A 12,757-nucleotide genomic window follows, 5' to 3' on the forward strand; every position below is an offset into this window, starting at 1 on the left:
AGGTTAACTCAGGTGTTCAAAGGTTTAAGATTTAAATAAAAAAAGCTGCTTAATATAATTGCATGGGTGATATCGTTCTTATTGTCATCACAGTAATTCGTTGACATTTTGGAGGATATTATCACAAATCTTGGCGCGAAATCATTGCCTGCCACCATTTATGCACTAATTTAGAGTTCATGTAAGTGCTAACAATAATTACGACTTATTCACATTGAACCATTGTCACAAAGAATGACATATTTGTAGCCAACATTCTATTTAAACCGATAAATAAATACTGGCGTCCACGGCGCCATAAAACAACATTGCATGGTCGAATAGTTTGCAAACTAGTTATTTATTTACATGTATGTATTATTAACCACTATATGTAGTTTTTCATATTTAATGTAGCTTGTCATTCAATACTGGTATTATACCATATCTTGTATAATTTACGTATAAAAAGATAATTGTTCAGAAATTTGAAAATAATGAAATTATATTACATAACATGTATTACAATAATGTTTTTTACTGATAATTTGAATTATAATTTTTTGTATAAAACGAGTAGATGAGAAACAACGGTTAGCAAATAATGGATATTCAGTTACGAAAAAATACCTACTAGAGTACATTATGTATCTATAATAAAAATAAAGAATTAATTACGTTACTTAGACAGACACGATGCATAAAAAATGTGTTCAAAAGTAGTGACCTCTCGTGTACTTCATTATATATATTTTGACCATTTAATAAATATAGAAGACACCTTCATGAATGAACTACTTAGAATGATATTTGATATGTCTTTCTACATTAATTGTTGTGAACGTTCTGAGACTTGTCATTACATCTCATACATGTAATTAATATAATACTGCACACATTGTCAGTGAGCGTTTCAATGTACTTTTATCCCGTGTATATGTTTATATGTCAATTGTACTTTGTTTAAATCCCAGGATGACCACTGTATTTATATTAAGGGATGGCTATGTCAGTGTCTCTTAGTTACATATAGTATAGTTACTATAAAGCATCTAAAGAGTGCAAACAGCAACAAATGAAATTAACATGTATGTAATATGTCTTCGTATGACGAAACACAATTATCATACTGATATAAACTTTTTGTAAAGAAAGAACAAATTGTCTTGAATGTTTTTTTTCACTAAATGAATCAGACAATGAACCTATCCATTGTTACATCCAACAAATTGTTAGTTGTTTTTCAAGGGTAACACATCCTGAAAATGTCATGACGTTTTGAGTTATAAATTTAAAAAACATGCTTAAAATTATTTATATGGCAACTGAATTCAACCCCTACAATATCTATTCGATTGGTATTTAAGTCAAGTGTAATCCCTCTTTTCAATCAATAATTTAGAAAACAAAAAGTAACAAAAAAATGTTTCCATGCCAACGAGAACGAGATCCCATAACCACACAAGGAATGTTTTTGCCCAGTCCTAATCATGAAAATATACAGTGATTCGTTCCTTACTGTTCACATACCTGCGTTTTCTCAGCATTCTCTTCTGTCCCATTTTCTTGGGGTGTTCTGTATTTTTTTACTTTGCGCTTCAATGAATGCGGTGTCCCCTTCATGGGAGTATTTGATGTCTTCAAAGACGGTGACATACGTGGACCCTAAAAAGAAAATACCGGAGTACTGTATAATATGTCAGTATACAATATGTCAGTATGTGGTCATTACAGAAAACAAAGGTAGAGTGTTGTATAATGCATTGGTATACAATATGTCAGTATGTGGTCATTACAGAAAACATAGGTAGAGTGTTGTATAATGCATTGGTATAAATATGTCAGTATGTGGTCATTACAGAAAACAAAGGTAGAGTGTTGTATAATGAATTGGTATACAATATGTCAGTATGTGGTCATTACAGAAAACAAAGGTAGAGTGTTGTATAATGCATTGGTATACAATATGTCAGTATGTGGTCATTACAGAAAACAATAGTAGAGTGTTGTATAATATATTGGTATACAATATGTCAGTATGTGGTCATTACAGAAAACAAAGGTAGAGTGTTGTATAATATATTGGTATACAATATGTCAGTATGTGGTCATTACAGAAAACAAAGGTAGAGTGTTGTATAATGAATTGGTATACAATATGTCAGTATGTGGTCATTACAGAAAACAAAGGTAGAGTGTTGTATAATGCATTGGTATACAATATGTCAGTATGTGGTCATTACAGAAAACAATAGTAGAGTGTTGTATAATATATTGGTATACAATATGTCAGTATGTGGTCATTACAGAAAACAAAGGTAGAGTGTTGTATAATATATTGGTATACAATATGTCAGTATGTGGTCATTACAGAAAACATAGGTAGAGTGTTGTATAATGCATTGGTATACAATATGTCAGTATGTGGTCATTACAGAAAACAAAGGTAGAGTGTTGTATAATGAATTGGTATACAATATGTCAGTATGTGGTCATTACAGAAAACAAAGGTAGAGTGTTGTATAATGCATTGGTATACAATATGTCAGTATGTGGTCATTACAGAAAACAAAGGTAGAGTGTTGTATAATGCATTAGTATACAATATGTCAGTATGTGGTCATTGCAGAAAACAAAGGTAGAGTGTTGTATAATGCATTGGTATACAATATGTCAGTATGTGGTCATTACAGAAAACAAAGGTAGAGTGTTGTATAATATATTGGTATACAATATGTCAGTATGTGGTCATTACAGAAAACAAAGGTAGAGTGTTGTATAATATATTGGTATACAATATGTCAGTATGTGGTCATTACAGAAAACAAAGGTAGAGTGTTGTATAATATATTGGTATACAATATGTCAGTATGTGGTCATTACAGAAAACAAAGGTAGAGTGTTGTATAATATATTGGTATACAATATGTTAGTATGTGGTCATTACAGAAAACAAAGGTAGAGTGTTGTATAATGCATTGGTATACAATATGTCAGTATGTGGTCATTACAGAAAACAAAGGTAGAGTGTTGTATAATATATTGGTATACAATATGTCAGTATGTGGTCATTACAGAAAACAAAGGTAGAGTGTTGTATAATATATTGATATACAATATGTCAGTATGTGGTCATTACAGAAAACAAAGGTAGAGTGTTGTATAATATATTGGTATACAATATGTGAGTATGTGGTCATTACAGAAAACAAAGGTAGAATGTTGTATAATGCATTGGTATACAATATGTCAGTATGTGGTCATTACAGAAAACAAAGGTAGAGTGTTGTATAATATATTGGTATACAATATGTCAGAATGTGGTCATTACAGAAAACAAAGGTAGAGTGTTGTATAATGCATTGGTATACAATATGTCAGTATGTGGTCATTACAGAAAACAAAGGTAGAGTGTTGTATAATATATTGGTATACAATATGTCAGTATATGGTCATTACAGAAAACAAAGGTAGAGTGTTGTATAATGCATTGGTATACAATATGTCAGTATGTGGTCATTACAGAAAACAAAGGTAGAGTGTTGTATAATGCTTTGGTATACAATATGTCAGTATGTGGTCATTACAGAAAACAAAGGTAGAGTGTTGTATAATATATTGGTATACAATATGTCAGTATATGGTCATTACAGAAAACAAAGGTAGAGTGTTGTATAATATATTGATATACAATATGTCAGTATGTGGTCATTACAGAAAACAAAGGTAGAGTGTTGTATAATATATTGGTATACAATATGTCAGTATGTGGTCATTACAGGAAACAAAGGTAGAGTGTTGTATAATATATTGGTATACAATATGTCAGTGTGTGGTCATTACAGAAAACAAAGGTAGAGTGTTGTATAATATATTGGTATACAATATGTCAGTATGTGGTCATTACAGAAAACAAAGGTAGAATGTTGTATAATATATTGGTATACAATATGTCAGTATGTGGTCATTACAGAAAACATAGGTAGAGTGTTGTATAATGCATTGGTATACAATATGTCAGTATGTGGTCATTACAGAAAACAAAGGTAGAGTGTTGTATAATGAATTGGTATACAATATGTCAGTATGTGGTCATTACAGAAAACAAAGGTAGAGTGTTGTATAATGCATTGGTATACAATATGTCAGTATGTGGTCATTAGAGAAAACAAAGGTAGAGTGTTGTATAATGCATTAGTATACAATATGTCAGTATGTGGTCATTGCAGAAAACAAAGGTAGAGTGTTGTATAATGCATTGGTATACAATATGTCAGTATGTGGTCATTACAGAAAACAAAGGTAGAGTGTTGTATAATATATTGGTATACAATATGTCAGTATGTGGTCATTACAGAAAACAAAGGTAGAGTGTTGTATAATATATTGGTATACAATATGTCAGTATGTGGTCATTACAGAAAACAAAGGTAGAGTGTTGTATAATATATTGGTATACAATATGTCAGTATGTGGTCATTACAGAAAACAAAGGTAGAGTGTTGTATAATATATTGATATACAATATGTCAGTATGTGGTCATTACAGAAAACAAAGGTAGAGTGTTGTATAATGCATTGGTATACAATATGTCAGTATGTGGTCATTACAGAAAACAAAGGTAGAGTGTTGTATAATATATTGGTATACAATATGTCAGTATGTGGTCATTACAGAAAACAAAGGTAGAGTGTTGTATAATATATTGATATACAATATGTCAGTATGTGGTCATTACAGAAAACAAAGGTAGAGTGTTGTATAATATATTGGTATACAATATGTGAGTATGTGGTCATTACAGAAAACAAAGGTAGAGTGTTGTATAATGCATTGGTATACAATATGTCAGTATGTGGTCATTACAGAAAACAAAGGTAGAGTGTTGTATAATATATTGGTATACAATATGTCAGTATGTGGTCATTACAGAAAACAAAGGTAGAGTGTTGTATAATGCATTGGTATACAATATGTCAGTATGTGGTCATTACAGAAAACAAAGGTAGAGTGTTGTATAATATATTGGTATACAATATGTCAGTATATGGTCATTACAGAAAACAAAGGTAGAGTGTTGTATAATGCATTGGTATACAATATGTCAGTATGTGGTCATTACAGAAAACAAAGGTAGAGTGTTGTATAATGCTTTGGTATACAATATGTCAGTATGTGGTCATTACAGAAAACAAAGGTAGAGTGTTGTATAATATATTGGTATACAATATGTCAGTATATGGTCATTACAGAAAACAAAGGTAGAGTGTTGTATAATGCATTGGTATACAATATGTCAGTATGTGGTCATTACAGAAAACGAAGGTAGAGTGTTGTATAATGCTTTGGTATACAATATGTCAGTATGTGGTCATTACAGAAAACAAAGGTAGAGTGTTGTATAATATATTGGTATACAATATGTCAGTATGTGGTCATTACAGGAAACAAAGGTAGAGTGTTGTATAATATATTGGTATACAATATGTCAGTGTGTGGTCATTACAGAAAACAAAGGTAGAGTGTTGTATAATATATTGGTATACAATATGTCAGTATGTGGTCATTACAGAAAACAAAGGTAGAATGTTGTATAATATATTGGTATACAATATGTCAGTGTGTGGTCATTACAGAAAACAAAGGTAGAGTGTTGTATAATATATTGGTATACAATATGTCAGTATGTGGTCATTACAGAAAACAAAGGTAGAGTGTTGTATAATATATTGGTATACAATATGTCAGTATGTGGTCATTACAGAAAACAAAGGTAGAGTGTTGTATAATATATTGGTATACAATATGTCAGTATGTGGTCATTACAGAAAACAAAGGTAGAGTGTTCTATAATATATTGGTATACAATATGTCAGTATGCGGTCATTACAGAAAACAAAGGTATAGTGTTGTATAATGCATTGGTATACAATATGTCAGTATGTGGTCATTACAGAAAACAAAGGTAGAGTGTTGTATAATATGTTGGTATACAATATGTCAGTATGTGGTCATTACAGAAAACAAAGGTAGAGTGTTGTATAATGCATTGGTATACAATATGTCAGTATGTGGTCATTACAGAAAACAAAGGTAGAGTGTTTTATAATGAATAGGTATACAATATGTCAGTATGTGGTCATTACAGAAAACAAAGGTAGAGTGTTGTATAATATATTGGTATACAATATGTCAGTATGTGGTCATTACAGAAAACAAAGGTAGAGTGTTGTATAATATATTGGTATACAATATGTCAGTATGTGGTCATTACAGAAAACAAAGGTAGAGTGTTGTATAATAAATTGGTATACAATATGTCAGTCTGTCGTCATTACAGAAAACAAAGGTAGAGTGTTTTATAATGAATTGGTATACAATATGTCAGTATGTGGTCATTACAGAAAATAAAGGTAGAGTGTTGTATAATGTATTGGTATACAATATGTCAGTATGTGGTCATTACAGAAAACAAAGGTAGAGTGTTGTATAATGCATTGGTATACAATATGTCAGTATGTGGTCATTACAGAAAACAAAGGTAGAGTGTTGTATAATATATTGGTATACAATATGTCAGTATGTGGTCATTACAGAAAACAAAGGTAGAGTGTTGTATAATGCATTGGTATACAATATGTCAGTATGTGGTCATTACAGAAAACAAAGGTAGAGTGTTGTGTAATGCATTAGTATACAATATGTCAGTATGTGGTCATTGCAGAAAACAAAGGTAGAGTGTTGTATAATGCATTGGTATACAATATGTCAGTATGTGGTCATTACAGAAAACAAAGGTAGAGTGTTGTATAATATATTGGTATACAATATGTCAGTATGTGGTCATTACAGAAAACAAAGGTAGAGTGTTGTATAATATATTGGTATACAATATGTCAGTATGTGGTCATTACAGAAAACAAAGGTAGAGTGTTGTATAATATATTGGTATACAATATGTCAGTATGTGGTCATTACAGGAAACAAAGGTAGAGTGTTGTATAATATATTGGTATACAATATGTCAGTGTGTGGTCATTACAGAAAACAAAGGTAGAGTGTTGTATAATATATTGGTATACAATATGTCAGTATGTGGTCATTACAGAAAACAAAGGTAGAGTGTTGTATAATAAATTGGTATACAATATGTCAGTATGTCGTCATTACAGAAAACAAAGGTAGAGTGTTTTATAATGAATTGGTATACAATATGTCAGTATGTGGTCATTACAGAAAATAAAGGTAGAGTGCTGTATAATGTATTGGTATACAATATGTCAGTATGTGGTCATTACAGAAAACAAAGGTAGAGTGTTGTATAATGCATTGGTATACAATATGTCAGTATGTGGTCATTACAGAAAACAAAGGTAGAGTGTTGTATAATATATTGGTATACAATATGTCAGTATGTGGTCATTACAGAAAACAAAGGTAGAGTGTTGTATAATGCATTGGTATACAATATGTCAGTAAGTGGTCATTACAGAAAACAAAGGTAGAGTGTTGTGTAATGCATTAGTATACAATATGTCAGTATGTGGTCATTGCAGAAAACAAAGGTAGAGTGTTGTATAATGCATTGGTATACAATATGTCAGTATGTGGTCATTACAGAAAACAAAGGTAGAGTGTTGTATAATATATTGGTATACAATATGTCAGTGTGTGGTCATTACAGAAAACAAAGGTAGAGTGTTGTATAATATATTGGTATACAATATGTCAGTATGTGGTCATTACAGAAAACAAAGGTAGAGTGTTGTATAATAAATTGGTATACAATATGTCAGTATGTCGTCATTACAGAAAAAAAAGGTAGAGTGTTTTATAATGAATTGGTATACAATATGTCAGTATGTGGTCATTACAGAAAATAAAGGTAGAGTGCTGTATAATGTATTGGTATACAATATGTCAGTATGTGGTCATTACAGAAAACAAAGGTAGAGTGTTGTATAATGCATTGGTATACAATATGTCAGTATGTGGTCATTACAGAAAACAAAGGTAGAGTGTTGTATAATATATTGGTATACAATATGTCAGTATGTGGTCATTACAGAAAACAAAGGTAGAGTGTTGTATAATGCATTGGTATACAATATGTCAGTATGTGGTCATTACAGAAAACAAAGGTAGAGTGTTGTGTAATGCATTAGTATACAATATGTCAGTATGTGGTCATTGCAGAAAACAAAGGTAGAGTGTTGTATAATGCATTGGTATACAATATGTCAGTATGTGGTCATTACAGAAAACAAAGGTAGAGTGTTGTATAATATATTGGTATACAATATGTCAGTATGTGGTCATTACAGAAAACAAAGGTAGAGTGTTGTATAATATATTGGTATACAATATGTCAGTATGTGGTCATTACAGAAAACAAAGGTAGAGTGTTGTATAATATATTGGTATACAATATGTCAGTATGTGGTCATTACAGAAAACAAAGGTAGAGTGTTGTATAATATATTGGTATACAATATGTCAGTATGTGGTCATTACAGAAAACAAAGGTAGAGTGTTGTATAATATATTGGTATACAATATGTCAGTATGTGGTCATTACAGAAAACAAAGGTAGAGTGTTGTATAATATATTGATATACAATATGTCAGTATGTGGTCATTACAGAAAACAAAGGTAGAGTGTTGTATAATATATTGGTATACAATATGTCAGTATGTGGTCATTACAGAAAACAAAGGTAGAGTGTTGTATAATGCATTGGTATACAATATGTCAGTATGTGGTCATTACAGAAAACAAAGGTAGAGTGTTGTATAATATATTGGTATACAATATGTCAGTATATGGTCATTACAGAAAACAAAGGTAGAGTGTTGTATAATGCATTGGTATACAATATGTCAGTATGTGGTCATTACAGAAAACAAAGGTTGAGTGTTGTATAATATATTGGTATACAATATGTCAGTATGTGGTCATTACAGAAAACAAAGGTAGAATGTTGTATAATATATTGGTATACAATATGTCAGTGTGTGGTCATTACAGAAAACAAAGGTAGAGTGTTGTATAATATATTGGTATACAATATGTCAGTATGTGGTCATTACAGAAAACAAAGGTAGAGTGTTGTATAATATATTGGTATACAATATGTCAGTATGTGGTCATTACAGAAAACAAAGGTAGAGTGTTCTATAATATATTGGTATACAATATGTCAGTATGTGGTCATTACAGAAAACAAAGGTAGAGTGTTGTATAATATATTGGTATACAATATGTCAGTATGTGGTCATTACAGAAAACAAAGGTAGAGTGTTGTATAATATATTGGTATACAATATGTCAGTATGTGGTCATTACAGAAAACAAAGGTAGAGTGTTGTATAATATATTGGTATACAATATGTCAGTATGTGGTCATTACAGAAAACAAAGGTAGAGTGTTGTATAATATATTGGTATACAATATGTCAGTATGTGGTCATTACAGAAAACAAAGGTAGAGTGTTGTATAATGCATTGGTATACAATATGTCAGTATGTGGTCATTACAGAAAACAAAGGTAGAGTGTTGTATAATATATTGGTATACAATATGTCAGTATGTGGTCATTACAGAAAACAAAGGTAGAGTGTTGTATAATGCATTGGTATACAATATGTCAGTATGTGGTCATTACAGAAAACAAAGGTAGAGTGTTGTATAATATATTGGTATACAATATGTCAGTATGTGGTCATTACAGAAAACAAAGGTAGAGTGTTGTATAATATATTGATATACAATATGTCAGTATGTGGTCATTACAGAAAACAAAGGTAGAGTGTTGTATAATATATTGGTATACAATATGTGAGTATGTGGTCATTACAGAAAACAAAGGTAGAGTGTTGTATAATGCATTGGTATACAATATGTCAGTATGTGGTCATTACAGAAAACAAAGGTAGAGTGTTGTATAATATATTGGTATACAATATGTCAGTATGTGGTCATTACAGAAAACAAAGGTAGAGTGTTGTATAATGCATTGGTATACAATATGTCAGTATGTGGTCATTACAGAAAACAAAGGTAGAGTGTTGTATAATATATTGGTATACAATATGTCAGTATATGGTCATTACAGAAAACAAAGGTAGAGTGTTGTATAATGCATTGGTATACAATATGTCAGTATGTGGTCATTACAGAAAACAAAGGTAGAGTGTTGTATAATGCATTGGTATACAATATGTCAGTATGTGGTCATTACAGAAAACAAAGGTAGAGTGTTGTATAATGCATTAGTATACAATATGTCAGTATGTGGTCATTGCAGAAAACAAAGGTAGAGTGTTGTATAATGCATTGGTATACAATATGTCAGTATGTGGTCATTACAGAAAACAAAGGTAGAGTGTTGTATAATATATTGGTATACAATATGTCAGTATGTGGTCATTACAGAAAACAAAGGTAGAGTGTTGTATAATATATTGGTATACAATATGTCAGTATGTGGTCATTACAGAAAACAAAGGTAGAGTGTTGTATAATATATTGGTATACAATATGTCAGTATGTGGTCATTACAGAAAACAAAGGTAGAGTGTTGTATAATATATTGGTATACAATATGTCAGTATGTGGTCATTACAGAAAACAAAGGTAGAGTGTTGTATAATGCATTGGTATACAATATGTCAGTATGTGGTCATTACAGAAAACAAAGGTAGAGTGTTGTATAATATATTGGTATACAATATGTCAGTATGTGGTCATTACAGAAAACAAAGGTAGAGTGTTGTATAATATATTGATATACAATATGTCAGTATGTGGTCATTACAGAAAACAAAGGTAGAGTGTTGTATAATATATTGGTATACAATATGTCAGTATGTGGTCATTACAGAAAACAAAGGTAGAGTGTTGTATAATATATTGGTATACAATATGTCAGTATGTGGTCATTACAGAAAACAAAGGTAGAGTGTTGTATAATATATTGGTATACAATATGTCAGTATGTGGTCATTACAGAAAACAAAGGTAGAGTGTTGTATAATATATTGGTATACAATATGTCAGTATGTGGTCATTACAGAAAACAAAGGTAGAGTGTTGTATAATATATTGATATACAATATGTCAGTATGTGGTCATTACAGAAAACAAAGTTAGAGTGTTGTATAATATATTGGTATACAATATGTCAGTATGTGGTCATTACAGAAAACAAAGGTAGAGTGTTGTATAATGCATTGGTATACAATATGTCAGTATGTGGTCATTACAGAAAACAAAGGTAGAGTGTTGTATAATATATTGGTATACAATATGTCAGTATATGGTCATTACAGAAAACAAAGGTAGAGTGTTGTATAATGCATTGGTATACAATATGTCAGTATGTGGTCATTACAGAAAACAAAGGTTGAGTGTTGTATAATATATTGGTATACAATATGTCAGTATGTGGTCATTACAGAAAACAAAGGTAGAATGTTGTATAATATATTGGTATACAATATGTCAGTGTGTGGTCATTACAGAAAACAAAGGTAGAGTGTTGTATAATATATTGGTATACAATATGTCAGTATGTGGACATTACAGAAAACAAAGGTAGAGTGTTGTATAATATATTGGTATACAATATGTCAGTATGTGGTCATTACAGAAAACAAAGGTAGAGTGTTCTATAATATATTGGTATACAATATGTCAGTATGTGGTCATTACAGAAAACAAAGGTAGAGTGTTGTATAATATATTGGTATACAATATGTCAGTATGTGGTCATTACAGAAAACAAAGGTAGAGTGTTGTATAATATATTGGTATACAATATGTCAGTATGTGGTCATTACAGAAAACAAAGGTAGAGTGTTGTATAATATATTGGTATACAATATGTCAGTATGTGGTCATTACAGAAAACAAAGGTAGAGTGTTGTATAATATATTGGTATACAATATGTCAGTATGTGGTCATTACAGAAAACAAAGGTAGAGTGTTGTATAATGCATTGGTATACAATATGTCAGTATGTGGTCATTACAGAAAACAAAGGTAGAGTGTTGTATAATATATTGGTATACAATATGTCAGTATGTGGTCATTACAGAAAACAAAGGTAGAGTGTTGTATAATGCATTGGTATACAATATGTCAGTATGTGGTCATTACAGAAAACAAAGGTAGAGTGTTGTATAATATATTGGTATACAATATGTCAGTATGTGGTCATTACAGAAAACAAAGGTAGAGTGTTGTATAATATATTGATATACAATATGTCAGTATGTGGTCATTACAGAAAACAAAGGTAGAGTGTTGTATAATATATTGGTATACAATATGTGAGTATGTGGTCATTACAGAAAACAAAGGTAGAGTGTTGTATAATGCATTGGTATACAATATGTCAGTATGTGGTCATTACAGAAAACAAAGGTAGAGTGTTGTATAATATATTGGTATACAATATGTCAGTATGTGGTCATTACAGAAAACAAAGGTAGAGTGTTGTATAATGCATTGGTATACAATATGTCAGTATGTGGTCATTACAGAAAACAAAGGTAGAGTGTTGTATAATATATTGGTATACAATATGTCAGTATATGGTCATTACAGAAAACAAAGGTAGAGTGTTGTATAATGCATTGGTATACAATATGTCAGTATGTGGTCATTACAGAAAACAAAGGTAGAGTGTTGTATAATGCATTGGTATACAATATGTCAGTATGTGGTCATTACAGAAAACAAAGGTAGAGTGTTGTATAATGCATTAGTATA

At 30.7% G+C, this 12,757-nt stretch overlaps 1 protein-coding gene across 2 annotated transcripts in view; it reads right to left on the minus strand.

Annotated features, from left to right (window-relative positions):
- LOC102801624 (cyclic nucleotide-binding domain-containing protein 2-like) overlaps positions 1-12,757 on the minus strand; it is a 222,325-nt gene that overhangs the window by 85,915 nt on the left and 123,653 nt on the right. For both annotated transcript variants that reach the window (XM_085496687.1, XM_085496689.1), the window contains one exon: positions 1,510-1,644. In XM_085496687.1, the coding sequence (XP_085352813.1) occupies positions 1,510-1,644 (135 nt within the window). The remainder of the gene's footprint in view (positions 1-1,509; positions 1,645-12,757) is intronic.

Source organism: Saccoglossus kowalevskii, chromosome 3 (assembly GCF_978046115.1).
Source record: "Saccoglossus kowalevskii chromosome 3, keSacKowa6.1, whole genome shotgun sequence".
Taxonomy (NCBI): Eukaryota; Metazoa; Hemichordata; class Enteropneusta; family Harrimaniidae; genus Saccoglossus; species Saccoglossus kowalevskii.